The 22,328-nt window shown below is 46.8% G+C and overlaps 1 protein-coding gene across 1 annotated transcript; it reads left to right on the plus strand.

Annotated features, from left to right (window-relative positions):
• Nucleotides 1–753: 753 nt before the first annotated feature.
• Nucleotides 754–22,292, plus strand: LOC113008635 (protein NLRC3-like). Its single transcript, XM_026146187.1, has 7 exons — nt 754–1,234; nt 10,276–10,395; nt 10,525–10,709; nt 10,806–12,624; nt 13,300–13,473; nt 15,468–15,641; nt 20,205–22,292. The coding sequence occupies exons 1-7, from the start codon at nt 1,107–1,109 to the stop codon at nt 20,380–20,382; spliced, it is 2,778 nt and encodes a 925-aa protein (XP_026001972.1). The 5' UTR covers nt 754–1,106; the 3' UTR covers nt 20,383–22,292.
• The last annotated feature ends 36 nt before the right edge of the window (nt 22,293–22,328 follow it).

Here is a 22,328-nt window from a genome sequence, read left to right on the forward strand (position 1 = left end):
TACTACAGTTCGGAGTCGCGGACCTTCAGTAATAGTAATAAATCACACAGCAATAGCACATTCACGTTGTTGTAAAAAGCATGATAATATATTAAGTAATCCAAAGTATTCAGAATACGTTACTGTCATTGAGTAACGTAACGGAATACGTTACAGAATACATTTTGGGGCATGTATTCTGTATTCTGTATTCTGTAATGGAATACATTTTAAAAGTAACCTTCCCAACACTGCTAGCAGCATAAACATCCACGACTGTAGCGCTAAAAACTGCAACAGTTTTCACTTTACTGACCTTATTCCATGTTAACCACCAGAATAGCTGACATTTTACCTATAGTGTATGTCATTTCTACTCCTATTTTTTTCAATTATTGCTTTTTTTGTTTGTTTGTTTGTTTGTTTGTTTGTTTGTTTGTTTGTTTGTTTTTACAAAAGATTCAGTGTCAGTGAGGGATCAAAGAAAATCTCCAAATGATAAGTGAGAAAACCATTTAGGTGGTGTATCACAGGATCTCCAAGTAACTCTACAGGTTCTGAGTTTCCATAAAACCAAGAAAAATATTCATCCATTTTCTGTGTGGCAGACTTGCTGTAACTGCGTGGCTTTGTTCGGTAATAAACAGTTCTCGTGTACAGTAATGCATGCATGTGATTTCCTGAAAATTGAGATGGCAGGAAGTGGTTTTCTGCTCAATAGTGAAAGTATTTAGAGTTCAAACTTCATTTTACAGAAATGGAGCTCAAGGAGGGAAAGAAGGTAATTGTTATTGTGCATTTATATGGTGTAAGAATAATCATAAACAATTGTTTTTGAATGAAAAGATGTGCCTCAATTCTGAACATCTTTGTACCTGTAGCACATTTGGTACACACGCTTGTGACATAACATACACAGGAGCATGGTGGAGGAAAATAAACGTGGAGTCTGCTGTTTCTCCGTGGACTGCAAGAGAAAATAAGGATCTGCTCATTTATGAGAATTGTCAGCTTGGTTTATTACACTCTAGACTCCTGTCTGCAGTGTGTATGTGTGTGTTACTTCCTGTTCTAGGTGTGAAGTTTTTGTCTTTCAGTGTTGCCGGGTTCTCTCAGATGCACTGAAAATGAGGGATCTGCATCAAGAGGATTACAGAGCAGAGTATCCAGGATCCAGCTGTCTATCTATAAAGAGTGACTGGTCCAAAGCTCAGCCTCCAGTGTTCAACACTGAACCTAGACCCTCAGACACTAAGTAAGAGATACTTTCTGTCTGTAGATCAAACTGAAGATAATTCATTTCATAGGAAGACAAAACTAAATGCTGTTTAATTGTGTCAGATTAACCCACTTTCTGATTTTTAACCTTTTTCTATTGAACAAACAAAGTCATTCAAACCTACTGATGCTCTTTACTATATCCAACTGCTTTCTAATGTGTTTACCCACCAAAGACCATGAAGTCATCTCCCTGAAAAGAACTGGTCACAATATAATGGCAAAAGCTGAACTTTAGATAAACAGATGCTGATGTTAGAAGTACACACTGCTCACTGCTCAATAAAAGTAACACTTGGAAAACACATTAGATCTCAATAGGGAAAGAATGATGCTGGATATCTACAGTATACTGTTATGGACTGGGTAATATGTTAGGAATGAAACATTGTTTGATGGAAATGGAAATGATCAACATACAGAGGGCTGAATTCAAAGACACCCTGAAATTTAAAGTGAAATGTTTTGTGGCAGGCTTGTTTATTTCACCAAAATGTCATTGCTGCAACTAAAACTGGTACTAAATAGTTTATGTGGCTCCCATGTGCTTCATGCAGGCCAAATACCAACGTAAGGGCATGCTCCTAATGAGATGATGTATGTTGTCATTGAGAATCTGGTCCCAGATTTAGACTGGGGCATCACTAAGCTCCTGGACAGTCTGAGGTGCAACCTGGTGATCCAAGATGAACCAAAACATAATGTCTGTCAGGCGTTGTATGGAGGCGAGGAAGAAAGAACCCAAACGCAGGACTGGCAGGTAGGTGAGGTTTATTATAAGGAGTGGGTGAAGGGGCACTGACTGGCTGGACAACTGAATGGCGGACTGAACTGAGGGAACACACGGGAAGGACAACATAACATCAATGACATGACAGTGAACGAGTAGAAACAGAGGGCTTAAATACACAGACTGATGAGGATGATAATGAGAGACCGGTGAGTACACAGCTGAACATAATCTGGCTAATGACACAAGACGAGCTGACACAGGAAAAGGCGAAGCTGAGGCTGGACCAGGCGAAGCAGAAGCCGAGGCCGGACCAGGCGAAGCTGAGGCCGGACCAGGCGAAGCAGAAGCCGAGGCCGGACCAGGCGAAGCTGAAGCTGAGGTTAAGGCTGGACCAGGCGAAGCAGAGGCTGAGGCTGAGGCTGGACCAGGCGAGGCAGCGGCTGAGTCTGATGCCGGACCAGGCGAAGCAGTGGCTGAGTCTGATGCCGGACCAGGCGAGGCAGCGGCTGAGTCTGATGCCGGACCAGGCGGCGCGGAAGCCTCTGGCTGGAGACAGGCAGGGCCAGTAGGCGCGGAAGCCTCTGGCTGAGGAGCGGCCGGGCCAGCGGGTGCAGGAACCCCTGGCTGAAGAGCGGCCGGGCCAGCGGGTGCGGAAACCCCTGGCTGAAGAGCGGCCGGGCCAGCGGGTGCGGAAACCCCTGGCTGAAGAGCGGCCGGGCCAGCGGGTGCGGAAACCCCTGGCTGAAGAGCGGCCGGGCCAGCGGGTGCGGAAACCCCTGGCTGAGGAGCGGCCGGGCCAGCGGGTGCGGAAACCTCTGGCTGAAGAGCGGCCGGGCCAGCGGGTGCGGAAACCCCTGGCTGAGGAGCAGGAGAGCTCACAGCTGGCTCTGGGTGCTGTGGCTGCAGGTCCGGGAACTGAACGGGATGGTGGACGGGCGACTGGGAGACAGGAGGCGACTGGACTACAGACTGAACAGGAGCAGACTGGACTGACTGGACTACAGACTGGACAGGGGCAGAATGGACTACAAACTGGACAGGAGCAGAACGGACTACAGACTGGACAGGAGCAGACTGGACTACAGACTGGACAGGAGCAGAACGGACTACAGACTGGACAGGAGCAGACTGGACTACAGACTGGACAGGAGCAGACTGGACTGACTGGACTACAGACTGGACTGACTGGACAGGAGCAGACTGGAGGGCAGGAGGAGACTGAACCACAGGGGACTGGAGGGCAGGTGAGTGAACTGCCTGGACTGAGGAGACTAACGGATAAACAGAGGTCGGTGAGGCTAATGGCTGAGCTGAGGTTGGTACAGCTGATGGCTGAGCTATAGACTGAGCTAATGATGTCATGGTTCATTGTGTGGCAGGCAGGAGAAGGACCCAAGATGCAGATTCACAGACACGGGGATAAACTCAAAAAACACAGCTTTATTGCTGGCCACGAGAAGCAATACAAAATAAACTAAAACTGGGAAAACTAAAGCATGAGATGTACAAGGAACCGAACCACGGGGAGAATAACACACAACATGAGGGAGAACGCGACGCCGAACAGAGGGAGACGCAGACAGAAATACACAGAGGGTTAACGAGGAAAGTGGGAACACATGGGGAACACAGGTGACACTGATAATCATAACGAGACAGGGCGGGGTGAACTGAACATGACATGTACAGGCGTGAGAGTCACAAAGTAAACAGGAAGTGCACAGAGGTTCAGACAGGAGGAGAGAGAGCACGGGGAAAACACAGACATAACGGGCTGGGGAAACATGAAACCACAAAGGGAGACGAGGGCTCATAAATACACAGAGGGCACACAGGGGGGGAGAGAGAGCACGGGGAGAACTTAGACATAATGGGCAGGGGAAACATGGAATAAAACATAAGGAGAGACGAGGGCTCACAGATACACAGAGGGGCACACAGGGGGTAAAAGCCATGAAGGGAAAACACTTAGGGAACAACACAACAGGGCAACTCAGAAAACATGGCCTAAATAAGGAACAAAATACAAACATACAAGAAAACTACGAACACTGGGCCAACATGGCCCAGGACCATGACAGTACCCCCCCCCCCCCCCCCTCAAGGGCTGGCCCCCGACAGCCCAAACCCGAGAAACAAAACAAAAACAGAAAACAACCCACCCAGGGCGGGAGGCGGGGGACCAGGACGGAGGGACCAGAACGGGAAACAAAAACAAACAACAGAAGACACAGGAGCACATGACCACAGTCCAAATAAAGTTCAGGGGGCCGACCCAGAGCCCACAGGCACAAGAGTTCACGGGTCACACGGTCGGGGGGCCGACCAGGTGGGTGGCACAGGTGACAGAGCTGGTCCGGAGGCCGGCCGTGCGGAAGGCAGCGGCGACGGCGAAGGAGACGACGACGGAGCAGTTCAGGGGGCCGACCGCGCGGAAGGCAGCGGCGGCGGCGAAGGAGACGACGGAGCAGTTCAGGGGGCCGACCGCACGGAAGGCAGCGGCGGCGGCTCTCCAGTCTCAGGCGTGCTGGCCATGGCCTGGTGGGCACAGGACCAGTCGAGGCAGGACCAGTCGAGGCAGGACCAGACGAGGCAGGACCAGACGGTGGCGATGCGGGGGCCGGACCAGACGAAGACTCGGAGGCTGGAGCTGCGCCAGACGAAGACTCGGAGGCTGGAGCTGCGCCAGACGAAGACTCGGAGGCTGGAGCTGCGCCAGACGAAGACTCGGAGGCTGGAGCTGCGCCAGACGAAGACTCGGGGGCTGGAGCAGCGCCAGACGAAGACTCGGGGGCTGGAGCTGCGCCAGACGAAGACTCGGGGGCTGGAGCTGCGCCAGACGAAGACTCGGGGGCTGGAGCTGCGCCAGACGAAGACTCGGGGGCTGGAGCTGCAGCAGACGAAGCACGGGCTGGAGCTGCAGCAGACGAAGCACGGGCTGGAGCTGCAGCTGACGAAGCACGGGCTGGAGCTGCAGCAGACGAAGCACGGGCTGGAGCTGCAGCAGACGAAGCACGGGCTGGAGCTGCAGCTGACGAAGCACGGGCTGGAGCTGCAGCTGACGAAGCACGGGCTGGAGCTGGACCAGGAGGAGCAGAAGCAGAAGGTGGCTGGATGGGCTCCTCGGGCCCTCCAGCTGATGTGGCATGGTGCTGGACGGGCGGCTCGGGCCCCCCAGCAGACGTGGCATGAGGCTGGTGCGGTTCTCCTGAACCCCCAGCCGACGTGGAAGGTTGCTGGACGGGCTCCTCGGGCCCTCCAGCGGAGACGGGAGGCTGAATGGGCCCCTCGGACCCTCCAGCGGAGACGGGAGGCTGAACGGGCCCCTCGGACCCTCCAGCGGAGACGGGAGGCTGAACGGGCTCCTCGGGCCCCCCAGCTGATGAGGTAGATGGCGGCGTGGGAGCCGCGGAGTCCTGGATGAGCTCATCCGAGCTCCCAGCAGGAGCTGATGCAGAGCCAGGGAGATTTGGGACCCCTGGCTGAATGTTAAGCTGACCAGCGGACCGTGCTGCTATCGGGGACTGGGCTACTGGAGCTACTGGCGCCTGCGCTACAGGCGGCACTGGAGCTACTGGCGCCTGCGCTAAATCAAATCAAATCAAATCAAATCACTTTTTATTGTCACATCACATGTGCAGGCACACTGGCACAGCACATGCGAGTGAAATTCTTGTGTGCGAGCCCCACAAGCAACAGAGATGTGCAAACACAACAACACAAACGAGCAAAATACAAGAATGGCCAACCTGAAACTAATAAATATATGTACAATATATAATAGTGTATGCATTTCTGGATGTGTATACTAAATATTTTCCTACGTGTGTGTGTGTGTGTGTGTGTGTGTGTGTGTGTGTGTGTGTGTATACACATTTTTACAAATTAAATAGTAAAAAAATAAAATAATAATAATAATAATAATAATAATAAAATATATAAAATATACAGAGTTGAATATGTGCAAAACAAGTGGCATTTATATACAGTGTGGAGTGCATAATGTTGAAGTTCCAGTAGTGAAGCTGAGGTGTCTATGACGTGTTCAGCAGTCTGATGGCCTGATGGAAAAAGCTGTCTCTCAGTCTGCTGGTACGGGACCGGATTCTGCAGAACCTCCTTCCTGATGGAAGCAGTCTGAACAGTTTATGGCTGGGGTGACTGGGGCCTGCGCTACAGGCGGCACTGGAGCTACTGGGGCCTGCGCTGAAGGTGACTCTGGAGCTACGGGGGCCTGAACTGAAAGTGGCACTGGGGATACTGGACACTGAACTGAGGGGGACACTGGACACTGAACTGAGGGGGACACTGGACACTGAACTGAGGGGGACACGGGACACTGAACTGAGGGGGACACGGGAAACGGGGCTGCGAGGGAGCTAACTGAGCTGTGAAGGGCTGCGAGGGAGCTGACTGAGCTGTGAAGGGCTGCGAGGGAGCTGACTGAGCTGTGAAGGGCTGCGAGGGAGCTGACTGAGCTGGGAGTAGCTGCGATAGTTGGGGGGAAAGTGGAACTGGTGATTGAGTGGATGACTGTGCTAAGGGAGGCTGCGCTGGGGAAAACCGAGCTAAGGCTAACTGAGGAGGTAGCTGAGTGGCAGACTGAACTGAAGGAGACTGAAGTGGTGGTAGGGGTGAAAACGGAGCTTGTGGTGGAGTCAACGACTGTGCTAGCGAGGATACAGGAGACAGAGCTAGCGCTTCTGGCTGGGCAGCTAAGCGAAAAAACACAGCTCCGGAATAAACAGTCCCAGAGTCAGGAAACTCCTGTTTGTCCCTTCCACTCACCACAGCTGGCAACTCAGAAGTCTCGGTGTCTGGCTGTGGCGGTGGGTGTCGGCGGCGTGAACGCCGTTTTCTCCGGGATGGGGGAGGAGCTGAGCCGGGCCGCGAATCCTCCTCGGTGATAAGCCAGGGCTTCCAACAGAGCTCGTCCTCCCGATACGCCCGTAACACCTGCTGCCGCTCCTCTTCACCAAAGTCGCTGGCCTCCGGCATCTCCGTGCGCCACGTAGTGTAGACAGGCGGTGGCGAAGATGTAGAAGCCGATGAGAAGCGAACAGGCGGCGTAACGGTGGTGAGCCCCATGGTCCCGATCTTGACCGTTTCCAGTTCTTTCTGGGACAGCTGCCCCGGACGGATGCCCACGGCGGACACAAGAAAGTCCCGGATGTGGGGGCGCAGCGCGCCGAATAGCCACGGGAGCCCGGACACCATCCGCTGAAGACGGACGGCTACGGTCTCCCGGTATTCGCCTCTAGGTAGCGTCGCCCATTCCTCACAGTGGTATTCCACCGTGTAGACCAAGTCGTCCTGGAGGTCCGCGGAGGGGTTGTGAACTGCTGGGTCCATGTCGCGGTCGCGTTCTTCTGTCATGGTTCGTTGTGTGGCAGGCAGGAGAAGGACCCAAGATGCAGATTCACAGACACGGGGATAAACTCAAAAAACACAGCTTTATTGCTGGCCACGAGAAGCAATACAAAATAAACTAAAACTGGGAAAACTAAAGCATGAGATGTACAAGGAACCGAACCACGGGGAGAATAACACACAACATGAGGGAGAACGCGACGCCGAACAGAGGGAGACGCAGACAGAAATACACAGAGGGTTAACGAGGAAAGTGGGAACACATGGGGAACACAGGTGACACTGATAATCATAACGAGACAGGGCGGGGTGAACTGAACATGACATGTACAGGCGTGAGAGTCACAAAGTAAACAGGAAGTGCACAGAGGTTCAGACAGGAGGAGAGAGAGCACGGGGAAAACACAGACATAACGGGCTGGGGAAACATGAAACAACCACAAAGGGAGACGAGGGCTCATAAATACACAGAGGGCACACAGGGGGGGAGAGAGAGCACGGGGAGAACTTAGACATAATGGGCAGGGGAAACATGGAATAAAACATAAGGAGAGACGAGGGCTCACAGATACACAGAGGGGCACACAGGGGGTAAAAGCCATGAAGGGAAAACACTTAGGGAACAACACAACAGGGCAACTCAGAAAACATGGCCTAAATAAGGAACAAAATACAAACATACAAGAAAACTAAGAACACTGGGCCAACATGGCCCAGGACCATGACAAATGAGGGAGATAAAGCTACAGCCTGGGCTAGTAAAGCTGGTGCCTGAGCAGGGGACACTTCAGCCAGCCTAACCAGGGATAAAGCTAGTGCGTGAAAGGCTGGATCAGGTGGTGGATGAAGTGGTGGGCTGATGAGTAAGCAGGCTAGCTCTTCCGAGCCTCTGGAGCATGAGGGCACTGGCTGGAGAGCCTCAGCTAGGCCTCTGGGATGGTCAGGTTGGATTCGGGCTGCCCTCAGCCTGGGTGCTGGGACAGGCACGGGAGGTGGCTGGACACCAGTCACCCCCACCTGAGAAACAGAAGCGGGTGTGGAGGTAGACTGGGTCGCAGCTGCCCTCCTCCTGGGAGCTGGCACTGGTGTGGGTGTAGACTGGGCCCTAGCCATCAGAGGAGGTGAAACGGCTGAAGGGGAAGGCCGAATCTGGGCCGCCGTGCTGGTGGGAAATGGCTGAGTAACGGGTGTGGAAATAGTGACGGTGTGTGTGTTACTGGCAGGTTAATTGGGGATTGTTCTGGTTTTTCTGCCACCACTATTTACAGTCTTTGGAGCAGAGCAGAAAAACTCTTCCCAGTCCACGTCCTCGTCTAGGAGGGAGACTCCCCATGAATCAGAAGTGAGTCTATTGTGCGTTTTAAGTGAATAATCAGATGGCGAGTGCGAAAAACAGTCACTGGAGCTCACCATCGGGAGTGGCTGAAAGTAGTCCGTTTTATGGCGGCGTGTGCGCCGCTTTCTCCGGGAAGAGGAAGCGGCCGGGGTAAACAGCAGAGCCTCTGGTGCGGTAGCCTCCGTTGAGCCGAGGTGTGAGGCGTAGCCGCTGTGCCGTGGCGATGGTGGAGGTCCGGCGAATGAGGCGGCGGGTGTGTGAGCGAGGAGCGAAGTGGCGAGAGAGGGAGCGGCCGAAGCACGGCGTGAAACGCCCACACTCCGCGGCAGATGCTCCGGTGCATGGGAGGTAGCAGGTGGGTGGGTGAACGCGGTGTCTCCAAGGCCCGCCCAGAGCCAAGCGAGTACCCTCGAAGACGTGCTCTCGCTCCACGAAAAGCCGCTGTCTCTCCTTGAGCTTTTCCGCCCACAAGGAGAGCGCTACCTCCTGCCGCTCGTAGAGGTCCGAGTCCGCTGGGTTCCAATTGTGTCTTCGTGGCACGGGTCGTGTCATTCTGTCAGGCGTTGTGTGGAGGCGAGGAAGAAAGAACCCAAACGCAGGACTGGCAGGTAGGTGAGGTTTATTATAAGGAGTGGGTGAACGGACACTGACTGGCTGGACAACTGAATGGCGGACTGAACTGAGGGAACACACGGGAAGGACAACATAACATCAATGACACGACAGTGAACGAGTAGAAACAGAGGGCTTAAATACACAGACTGATGAGGATGATAATGAGAGACCGGTGAGTACACAGCTGAACATAATCTGGCTAATGACACAAGACGAGCAGGAAAAGCAGGAAGTGAGCACATGGAAGTGGCAAAATAAACTGAACATGAACAAAACTGAAAACACTGGGTCACCGACCCAGGAACCCTGACAATGTCCAGGAGATATTTTATTAGATTCAGGTCAGGCAACCGTGGGGGTCAGCCAGTTCCTCCAGTAATAGCTGCATACCCTGGGCACATGCGGTTGGACATTGTTGTAGACCAGGAGGAACCCAGCAGCCATTGCACCAGCATCATTCATGGTGCTGGGCAAGAAGCACAGATCCCACTAGAGGATGTCAGGCCGTCAGGTCACCCTCATAAAGTCTGTTTCTAATTTTTTGGTTAGAGACAATTGTTTGGTAAGGACATTCTACGGCTCTGTTTAACTTACTCCTAGATTAATTGCCTGTCTGCTGGACCTTCATACACTTGAGACTGTGCTGGGAGACTAAGCAACCCTTATGGCAATGGGATGTAATAATGTGCCATTTTGGAAAAGTTGGACTACCTGCAGCCCATGTTTGAGTCAATAGTCTGTGCTTTTGAATGTGATGCAATCAGGAAGTTACAAGTGAGCACTTCTTAAATCCTCTCTTAATCACAGTGGCCTGACTGCTCAGCCTAGTTTCATGGCAAAACCCAAAACTGTCTCAAAAGCTGCCATGAAAAAAAACAAACAACAAAAAACATTTTATGTCCATGAATGACAAGGGTTTTGGGTGGGGGGGGTTAGTTTGTTTATGCTTTGTTTGTGTTTCCAGAGATCAACACCACATACACATCACATCATCTGCAGAATCTAGCTGTGTGTCTGCAAAGAGTGATTGGTCCAAAGAGCATAATCCAGACTTCAGTGATGAACCCGCAACCTTAGACAAAAAGTAAGAGACTGTTTCTGCTGAACTGAGTAATTATATTTATATAATTATATTTATATTTTAATTATATTTATATTTCTGACTTTACTGTGTATTTTTCTGGTCAGAATATTTTTTCCTTCATGTCCACAGAGAGAAGAGTCATGTTAGTGTGGAGGAGCAGCTGTCCTACTGTGCTTTGTGTCAGGACATCCTGAAGGATCCAGTCTCTACCAATTGTAGACACTGGTTCTGCAGACAAGGGAGAGACTCCTTGTGTCCACAGTTTGGATGCAGGTCCAGACTGCAGACCGCCAGTCAGAGAGGTTGTGCTCAAAGTACGACTGAACATCTAAAGCCTGGACTTCTTATTGTGATGGGTATTAAAGAGTTTTCTATCTATTTAGCATCATTGTTTTTCTTTCTTTTAGCAGATGTTGGTCTGCAGGAGGTATTAGATGAACATAAAATCAGTCTAAGGAGGAGATGTGAACATGTGACTGAAGGAAGTGATGAAACAGGAAGTGGGACTCTGCTCAACAGGATCTACACTGAACTTTACATCACAGAGGGACAGAGTGAAGAAGTTCATACCCAACATGAGGTGAGGCAGCTGGAGACAGCTTCCAAGACCATCAATGACACTCCAATCAGGTGCCAGGACATCTTTAAAGCTTTGGCTGACCAACAGAGACCCATTAGAGTTGTTCTAACAAATGGCATTGCCGGCATTGGAAAAACCTTCTCAGTACAGAAGTTCACTCTGGACTGGGGAGAAGGTTTGGAGAACCAAGACATCAGTGTGGTGATTCTGCTTTCATTCAGGGAGCTGAACGTGATCACAGATGAGCAGTACAGTCTTCTAGAGCTGCTCCATGTTTTCCATCCAGCATTACAGAAGGTCACAGCAGAGAAGCTCGCTGTCTGTAAACTTTTGTTCATATTTGACGGCCTGGATGAAACCAGACTTTCATTGGATTTCACCAACAGGAAGCTTGTGTCTAATGTCACACAGAAGTCATCAGTCAGCGAGCTGCTGACAAACCTCATCGAGGGGAATCTGCTTCCCTTGGCTCTCGTCTGGATAACTTCCCGACCTGCAGCATCCAGTCAGATCCCTACTATATGTGTTGACAGGGTAACAGAAGTACGAGGTTTCACTGACGCCCAGAAGGAGGAGTACTTCACGAGCAGATTCAGTGATGAAGAGCTGTCCAGCAGAATCATCTCCCACATGAAGACATCCAGGAGCCTCCACATCATGTGTAGAATCCCTGTGTTCTGCTGGATCACTGCTACGGTTCTGGAGCACATGTTGACTACAGAGGAGAGAGGAGAGCTGCCCAAGACCCTGACTGACATGTACTCACACTTCCTGCTCGTTCAGACAAAGAGAAAGAAGCACAAATACCACGAGGGACATGAGACGAGTCCACAGGAGCTGATGCAGGCTGACAGGGATGTTCTCCTGAAGCTGGGGCGGCTGGCCTTTGAACATCTGGAGAAAGGAAACATCCTATTTTACCAAGAAGACCTGGAGCAGTGTGGTCTGAATGTCACAGAGGCCTCAGTGTACTCAGGCATTTGTACAGAGATCTTAAAAAGAGAGTGTGCGATCTTCAAGAAACCAGTCTACTGCTTTGTTCATCTGAGCATTCAGGAGTTTCTGGCTGCTGTCTACATGTTCCACTGTTACAGCAACAGGAAGGAAGAGGTGCTGGAGAAGTTTCTGAGGAATGATTTTCCAGATTTATTTACTGATGATTTTGATGATGGTATGCCCATCTATTTTCAAGAGGACTTTCTTTCCACTGTCATGCAGAAATCTCTCCAAAGTAAGAATGGCCAACTGGATCTATTTGTCCGCTTTCTTCATGGCCTGTCACTAGACTACAACCAGAGACTCTTAGGAGGTCTGCTCAATAAGATGGAGTACAGTCCAGAAATTATCCAGAGAGTCATCAATAATCTGAAGAAGATGAAGAGTGATAAAATCTCTCCTGATAGAAGTATCAACATCTTTCATTGTTTGATGGAGATGAATGACTTCTCAGTACATCAGGAGATCCAAGAGTTCCTGAAATCAGAAAACAGATCAGAGAAGGAACTATCTGACATCCATTGCTCAGCTCTGGCCTACATGCTCCAGATGTCAGAGGAGGTTCTGGATGACCTGGACCTGAATAAGTATAATACATCAAAGGAGGGACAACGAAGACTTATTCCAGCTATAAGAAACTGCAGAAAGGCACGGTAAGACCAGATATAGTTATCATCAAAAAATAATTTGTGCTCAAATCTATGTTCTAAAGTACCGATTACATGAGAGAAAGACTCATCCTGCAGAAATTGACAAGATCTTTTGACAGTACTTTTCTAGCTTCTCATGGTCATTCTGTCTGATTTCCTGCCTGCTAGAATAGCCACATTGCCACTGTCAGTCTTACATTGTCTGACCTACTTGCATCTTTGAGTAGTTCATGGTGGCCTATCTCATACCCAGGCGCTTGCAAAAGAGTTCATTATGGAAAATTCCCAGCATGAGATGATAGAAGAATAACAAAGTGATGGTTCAGGGCCACCTCATCCAGCCCTTGCAATACAAAAAGTAAATTTTAAAGGCTAGTCTTAAAAGTAGAGAGGATCTCTGTCTTTCAAATTCAAATTATAGTTAGCTACCACAAGCGGAATAAGTAACTGATTTTAAGTAATGGTTCAGTTACAGCAATTTTAAATTGTGCTAATATTGAATCTGATGATGTTCAGTTAGTTTAATTTTAGTTTAATTTCTATACTGTTTGGACAACAGACTCTAAATGTTCCACTTATGTAGATGAAGCTGGAAATTTTTCAAGTGTTTCTCATCAAATGGAGGAAAACTCATTTGTCCACTTTATAACATGTGTGGTGATATATTTTCCATCACAGGCTTTCTAGCTGTGAACTCTCAGAAAGTCACTGTGAAATTGTCGCATCAGCTCTGAAGTCCAGTCCCTCCCATCTAACAGGGCTGGACCTGAGTGGAGCCAAACTCCCTGATTCAGCTTTGAAGCAGCTGTTTACTGGCCTAGAGAGTGCAAACTGTAGGCTGGAGACTCTAAGGTCAGTTCATCAAGACTGTTTTTTATTTTGAACATATTGTAATAATTTGAATGTCAATATTCAATTTAATTTCAATTCTGTTTTATTCACATAGTGCCAGATCACAACAATAGTGAACTCAAGCTGCTTTACATTAAAATATGAAGACCCATAGAGTCATCACAATATGTGTTTCATTCCCACTGAATGAAAAACTTGAAAACATGTTCCTATGATTTTTAGGCCCACATACAATAACCACAGTTTTATCTTAATTTAGAAGCAGTAAATTGGAGGTGATCCAGGTCCTTATACCTTTACATTTCTTCAGTTTAATTAATTGGTGTGTTTGTCTGTTTTTGTTGACAGATAGACAGATAAAGTTGAATATCACCCCAACATAGCAATGCAAATGTATTCTATGCCTTCTAATAATACTGCCTAAGGGAAGAATGCATAATGCAAATACATTTGGTCCCATCACAGAACCAGGAGGAGCTCCATAATTAATGCCAATTATATGAGCCTTGAGGTTTGGGTGTCCAGGACTTGAATTTTAGTGGATGTAGGTGCATAGGTGCATAATTGAATTGAGTTTTGCAATTCCAGGACACACACACACATACACACACAAAAAATGACAAGAGACAGCTGAAGACCACTTGTTCCTGTAGCAGATGTGAAATACCTTCAAAATTGGCTCATCATGTGTGTTTTTTTTCTTGGTGTTTACTAGGGATGGGTATCGTTTAGGTTTTATCCGATACCGGTGCCAAATCGGTACTTTTGAAACGGTGCCGGTGCTCAAACCGGTGCTTAAAGAATGGAGAACACAAAATTGGTCCATAAACCTCTCATTTTCAGCTGTTTTTTGTAAAAAGATAACAATGTTAGCTTTTTCTGCAGCTATAGGGCATATATGGTATCGCTCTTGGCTGGAAGCAGTGCTTAAACAATGGAAAAAACACAAACTTTGTCCTAAACCTCTCATGTTTAACTGTTTTCCACTTTTTCTTTGGTCATTTTAGCCTTTTTGGCCAGGGTGAAGGGAGTATCTGCCATCAAACAAGAGGACAGCCGCATGTAGCTATGATGATGTTTGCTAGTTCACCTTACATGCATTAATGTAATAACGTGGTTAGCCTACTCAACGTAAATTACACACGAACAACATTAAGCTACTCATGCAGAGAAGAACGGCTGCTGCCATCATCATCCGTCATCATTTCTGCTACACTGGCAGGGCTAGGGGCCAGGACTCTCCTCTTCGTGTTTTTGGGGGATGTTGCATAACAGGCAACCCACCCACAGTAGATGTGCTCAGTGTGAGGTCTCGCAGCAAGCTATCAAATACGGCGCATTTCTGGGCTTTTAAAAAAAACGCTATGCGTCGCCAGGTGTTTCATCGGATTTGAGGTGTTACCTCCTTTGACAGTATCACAGTATCAGCTTAAAGCACTTGTTGCAGGCTGCTGAGTTTGCATATTTTGCTGTGAAGTACAGCCAGACTTTTGACCGCTTCGCCTTGGACATTTTTAATCTGTAGCTCTGCTCTAAAAGAACGTACGTACCTGGGCCCGCCTACTATCCTCGGAAACGTAAAATGATTGGCTAGAAGTGTATCACAGCTCAGGAAAAAAAAGCACCGAAATAAAGCACCAAAATGTGCGCTGCTTTTCGGTCTGGTTGCTACCGTTTATGTCAGAACCGGTGCCATCATGGCACCGGACACCGGTACCCATCCCTAGTGTTTACACAGCGTTTTGCTTCTGAGCTGCAGTGGAGGCATAGTAACTGTGTTGATATGAACAGGTTATTGAATACTATACTGACATTTAGATGATGTGTGTAGAAGTCTGACATGACGATAATTATACACAATGATAGAACTAACAACACAGACCAAGTCACTACTCGTTTTAGAGATAGGTTTGTTCATCAGCACGTACTAATGTTGAGATGCACATTTAACACTTAAACACATCTGATTGGATTATAAATAATTCTTTATTCAGTTTATGGGATTGCAGTTTGTCAGACGTCAGCTGTGCTGCTTTGGTGTCCGCTCTCAAGTCCAACCACTCCCATCTGAAATATTTGGACTTGAGTCTCAACAAGCTGCAAGATTCAGGAGTGAAACACTTATGTGATTTTCTTCAGAGTCCACACTGCAGATTGGAGACTCTGAGGTCAGTTTACTTACCTCTCTCTCACTCACCCTTTCGCTCCCAATATATGATCTGAAAAAATTTTCTTTTCACAATGTATTCTAATATATTTTGAGGATGTCCGGTGAAATGCTAGCATTTATTTTATTTAATTCAGTGCAACATCACAGTAGTGTCTGATAATTTCATCATCATCATCATCATCATCATCATCGTTTATTTATATAGCACTTTTAAAACACACAAGGCTGACCAAAGTGCTGAACAACAGAAACATAATAGATACCATAAGAATAATAAATACGATAAAATATTAAACATAGCAAAAACAATAAGATACAAGTCAGTCAACCACTGAATCAAAAGCCAGTGAATGAAAATGTGTTTTCAATCTGGATTTAAAAGCCATCACTGATGTCGATTGCCTAATGTGAAGAGGAAGATTATTCCAAAGCTTAGGAGCCACAATAGAGAACGCTCGGTCTCCTCTCAGTTTCAACCGTGGTTTGGGGACTGAGAGCAACAGCTGCTCAGCTGACCGGAGCGAACGAGTGGGGACATAGGGCTTCAGCAAATCAGACAGATTGCCAGACCATTTAAAGATTTAAAAACCAATAAAAGAACTTTAAAATGAATCCTAAATTCAATTGGAAGCCAGTGCAGGGAGGCCAGAACCGGAGTAATGTGCTCAAATTTCCTTTTACCAGATAAAAACCGTGCCGCAGCATTCTGTACTAGTTGCAGGCATGTCAGAGTGCCCGGTCCAACCCCTATTAAAAGGGAGTTACAATAATCCAAGCATGAGGTTATAAAAGCGTGGATAACAGTCTCCAAGTCACGCCTTGAAAGAAAAGGTTTAACCTTCGACAGACGCCTGAGTTGATAGAATGACGATTTTACCACCCCATTCATGTGGCCATCAAGGGTAAGTGCAGAGTCGATTTTTAACCCAAGATTGGTAATTGAGCTCTTCAGGTGAGGGGTCAGAGCAGCAAGGTCAACATCAGGGATATCAGAGGAACGATTCGGGCCAAACAGAATTACTTCCGTTTTACGTTCGTTAAAATTTAAAAAGTTTTGAGCCATCCATGACTTAACATCACTAAGGCAATCAAGCAGGAGTCTAATTTGGGAGCTATCAGAATGACTGAAAGGAAAATAAAGCTGTCAATCATCAGCATATAGATGAAATGAAACTTTGTGTTTACGAAAGATCGCACCCAGTGGCAGGAGATACAATGAAAACAGTAATGGCCCAAGAATAGATCCCTGTGGTACACCCCATGGCAGAGGGGCCACAGAGGATGATGACGAGCCCAACTTAACACAGAAGCTCCTGTTTGAGAGATATGATTTTATCCACAGGAGTGCAAAGCCAGAAATGCCCACACAATGCTGTAAACGAGAGATCAGCAGGTCGTGATCCACTGTGTCAAATGCAGCAGTCATATCTAGTAGTATAAGCACTACGTGTTTACCACAGTCCGTCGCTACCAGAATATCGTTCATAACCTTTATGAGAGCTGTCTCTGTGCTATGAAACGTCCTAAAGCCGGACTGAAAAACTTCAAACATATGAGAGTTGTTTGGATAATCCATCAGCTGAGTGTGAACAACCTTTTCCAAGATCTTACTCAGAAAAGGAAGTTTAGAGATGGGTTTAAAATTTGACATTACTGAAATATCTGAGCCTGGCTTCTTAAGTAAGGGATGAATAACTGCATGCTTAAACTCACTTGGTACTTGACCTGACAAGAGGCTGGTATTGATTATGTTTAAAATATGTGGTCCAACAGTAGGAAACACCTCTTTCAGAAAACGCGGTGGAACGACATCATTCGGAGAACCACATGGTTTAGCACTTAACACAAGCTTCTCTAGTTCAGGTAGAACAATCGGTTGGAAAGCAATAAGCAAATTTAAACAGGGAACATGCACAGCCGGGCCAACAGAAGATAAAGTGGAGGGTCTCAAACTGGCAACCTTATCCACAAAGAAATTAAGAAACCTATTACACGTAACCTCTGAAGATTGCAAAAGAACATGATCCTCTGCATTCAGTACAGAATTAATGGTATTATACAGAACACAAGGGTTATGTGAATTAACAGCAATAAGTTGTGAAAAATAGGAGTTTTTGGCGGTCTTTACTGCCCTCTGATAAGCTTTCCAACTCGTCTTAAGAGCTTCCAGAGAAACGCACAGCCTGTCCTTTTTCCATCGTCTTTCACATCTCCTACATTCTCTTCTAATGGCTCGAGTAAAATCGGTTAGCCAAGGGCTGGCCTTGGGTTTACACTGCCTGAGTCTTAGAGGTGCAACAACATCAAGGGCAGATTTACAAACAGAGCCCAGATGAGAGAGTAATCCATCTACGGAGGACGACTCAGAGGGACTGGACACAAGTTGTTCAAATAGTGTTGAAAAATCCTCAGCAGTATCTGAGCCGAAGGTACGATAGCATTGCATAGGTGCAACCCGTTTAACAACAGGACTAAGAGGAACAACGTCAAATAAAATGGGCATATGGTCAGAGAATACAGCATCCTCCACATGTAAGTTACAGACAGATAACCCATATGATAACACCAAATCCAATGTGTGACCACGTTCTTGAGTGGCACCTTTAACAGATTGAACAAGATTAAAAGAATTCACCAGGTCCATGAATTCCTTAGCCAGGGGCTTCCCTGGGCAACAGACGTGTATATTAAAATCACAGAGTAGCAGGACCTGGTCATACCGAGATGCACAGTCAGCGAGAAACTCTGAAAACTCAGATAAAAACTCCTTGTTATGTTTAGGAGGCCGATAAACTATTGCACACAGCAATGAAGGCGAGTGGCCAAGTTCACACAGGCAAAGTTCAAAGCTGGTGTGGCGTGTCCATGAGGATAGTTGCTTAAACTCAAAGTGTGATTTAAAAACAACAGCTAACCCCCCGCCATGACCAGAAGCTCTCGGAGCGCTAAAATAAGCACAGCTGGCGGGCAGCAGTTCAGAAAAAATGCTTAACTCACCAGGTGAACTCCAGGTTTCAGTCAAACAGAGGAAATCCAATGCATGGGAAGAAAAGAAATCCTTCAGGATGAAGGTCTTATTCGCCACCGATCTGGCATTTATTAAACCCAACCTGAGGGGAGCTGGTTCGGAGACCTCCGCGGCAGTGACAACCAGATCCACCAATCAAAGGTTTGATCGGTCCATTCCCCTCCAACACAGATGCCGAAGAGGGAATGATTTAACAGGGCTGCTCCCGATAGAGCCGACAATGGAGACCAACCAGGAATCCACAGGATCCAGTGTACGCGATGGTACCAAGAGTCGTGGAAAAGATTGACGAACAGAGCGTAGATCGTGAGGAAGCTAAGAAATCTGGATTCTCAGCTTAACGAGGCGACCTCCACGGGTACCCCGTCTCCTGCGTCATTTCCGCATATCTGGTGGCAGTGGTAGGGGATGCCAGCGCAATGGTACTGCTTCCAGGTAGGGAGGCAGAAAACCCTGGCTATCTTTACCAAACCAAACTGAAACTTTGGTGGATAAGCCGCTTTCCAATAAAGTCTGGCGATCATACGACAGTGTTGAACTGACATGTTGCACAACATTAGCTAAAAACAATACAATCAAACAAATAAAAAGGAGCGGTTGACGGCATGCCAAACACACAGGCGCCATCTTAAAACACATCCCCCATTAACACTGATTGATCAGCACACACACACACACACACACACACACACACACACACACACACACACACACACACTGACCTGTAAAAGCTGAGTTGACCATTTTTATTTTTATTTTTTTATTTTTTTTGCTAGCTTTATGGTGTTTGTTCCCTTACGTGTCTTTTCTGTCTTAGTCTTGTCTCTGTGTTTTGTCCTTAGTATCTCATTTGTAAAGTCGGTCTGGTCTGGTCCATGCTTGTTTACCTTTCTGTTCTTGTGTCAAGTTTGTAGGGTTGTGTCTGTGTCTCCATGTTAGTTATTTCCTGTTTTATTTTGACAGTTTTTTTTGTCCCTTTTTTAAAATTCAGTTTTACTTCCAGTGTCTTCTGATTGATCCCAATTGTCCTGCCACCTATTTCATCCTCCCTCATTATCTCGTGTCTCCCTCAGTTTATTGTCGTGTCCTCCTTCATGCTGTGTGCCTTGTGTGTTCGAATTTCCTCGGCTCTTGCCTTGCCCCAGTTTTGTATTTTGGTATTTTGTTCCTTTGAGTTCCAGCAATACAGCTGCCTATGTATTTGAACCGTGTCCCCTGTGTCCTATATACTGGGTCCAAAATTTGAAGCACAGTACTTCATGACACCACAAACTGATAATCAGTTAATCAAACGTATTTGATTAGAAGCATGTGACTTCTGCTCACCCTCTTCAATTTTTCGTCAGCAGTGATAACATACTTAGAGTGTTTTCACATCTATGCACCATACATTTGGTAATTTAATAATTACAGAGTTTTGGGAGGATTCTTATACAATAGCCACTTACAACTGGGCATACAGGTTATAGGTTGACTCAGGAGATCTGATTAGATTATAAATGATTTTATTTATATGTTTTACTTTTTATTCAGATTGTATCGTTGCGGTTTGTCAGTGATCAGCTGTGCTGCTCTGGTCTCTGCTCTCAAGTCCAACCCCTCTCATATGAAACATCTTGACCTGAGCTACAACAAGTTGCAGAATTTAGATGTGCAGCAGCTGTTGGGGCTTCTGAAGAGTCCACAGTGTAGACTGGATCTTAGGATCTGAGGTCAGTAGAAGGTTGGAGTGGTGCTCCAGTAATATTTTCCTAAACAGAGTTTTATGAAAGCAAAGACCCAGTGTTTCCTGCAAACCTGAAGCCTCCAATATATCCACTATCCTCTGCACATGTCCAAGCCATTGCTTGTTTTTTCAACACTATACAACTTGTCAGTTTCATCTCTGTCACAGTTCTGGAATCACTCTGACTAAAGCCTGCAAATCAGTGGCTCTTATTTCAGAGAACCAAAATTGCATTTAGTAACCATTTAATACTCATAGAGAGCACAAGTTCTGCCAAGTTCCAGGAAACATATTTATACATCTGTCTTGTCAGTGCTTTCAGTTCAGTAACAGCATCCATGTTTATTAGTCAGCTGATATTTCAGAATCAGATATGTTTATAAACTAGGGCTGTCAACGTTAACGCATCATCACGGTTAATGAGCTTAAAATTTTAACATGTTTAACCTATCTGGAGTGCAGAATGGACAAACTTTGGAGAAACTGCCCGAAATGCATTGACAGAGACATTTCAGGGATTTTGAGTTATTCCAGATGGGTTAATTGTGTTAAATATTTTAATCACGTTAATCGTGATGACGGATTAATCCGCATTAATGTTGACAGCCCTATTATGAACACATGAAGACTCTGTTTTAGTGGAACAACAGGAAATGGTCCACTCTTGCTCTGAACATTAATCAGGTCCCTGCTTCATATTGGACATTCTGCATTACTGACAGACAGGAGATGGTGATGACTGTCAATATCTGTAAACAATCAGTTAGAAAATATGTTGTTTTTTTCTGCAGAGTGAAGTCATTTTGGTAAACAAGACAGCGTGTGTGCCAAGAGAGGATAAGCTGTGTCTTGATGATGTTGAAGTAGCATTGCTCTGACTGGGCCATGTTACTGGGAGGTTGAGTGGAGAGCAGAGCTTCATCCAGAAGTGACTGACAGAGGAGTCATCACCTCACAGAAGCTGTTTCTTTCAGGTGAACATAGATAATCCATCACTAAAGTGTTTCAGGAGTCTCGTGATTTATTTCCACTGTGGACTTGAATGACATCTGCAGATTTGATGCTAAAAATCTCTGCAAGTGTGAGCATTTAGCTTACTAAGTTCAGTCCAACATGACTGAACTTCCTTTTAACATTCAGAGCTGAAAAGGAAGCTGGCTACACTACACAGCTCCTCCCCGACTCCTCTCCTGCTTTCTGCACTGGATGCGCTGTCTTACTGACTGACGGCTGATGAAGAGTCCCTATGGAAACACTTGATTCACATATCAATTCTGTTATAGTGGAAGGACTCATTCTTCAGTGTCTGACAGATGAATGGGACGATGTGCAGATGATTTTCAGTGCTGCAGAGTGAACTGCTCTGTGAACAACTCCACTGTCAGACATGATGTAGAGTCCAGCATCACCCCTGTGTGTCCCTCTGGATCATTAGTGTATTTGAACTGTTCTGTCCTTGTACACACAGAGAGTCCTCCACCCCTTCTGTTTCACAGTCACGCACCTACTCAATCTGTATTTTATTTCATCTTTTTATTCACGGATATTCTGCAGCCAGAATTAAACTACAGATCATGTCTGCTTAGGACATTTACAGAACAGCATTTACAACCATGTATACAGTGCAGAGGCAGCTTAGTTGGCTGTCAACCCTTGCAAAGTGTCTGCTTATCACTGTTTCTTTATGTTGTAATGTCACCCTGTGAAATGATTGAGAACTGCAGTTAATGTTCAATTTATATCTCATGCGGGCACTCTCCATGCGCAATGACCATTCTTTAATCAGGACAGGGTTATATTTGTGTCCCCCTATGACGGGAATAAGAGGCTTTTATCTAGGCTTTTAAGGTATGGACATTGAGGCTGTGGACAGCTACAGGTACCTTGGTGTTCATCTGAACAACAAACTGGACTGGACTCATAATTCAGAC

The sequence above is a fragment of the Astatotilapia calliptera genome, chromosome 17 (assembly GCF_900246225.1).
Source record: "Astatotilapia calliptera chromosome 17, fAstCal1.2, whole genome shotgun sequence".
Taxonomy (NCBI): Eukaryota; Metazoa; Chordata; class Actinopteri; order Cichliformes; family Cichlidae; genus Astatotilapia; species Astatotilapia calliptera.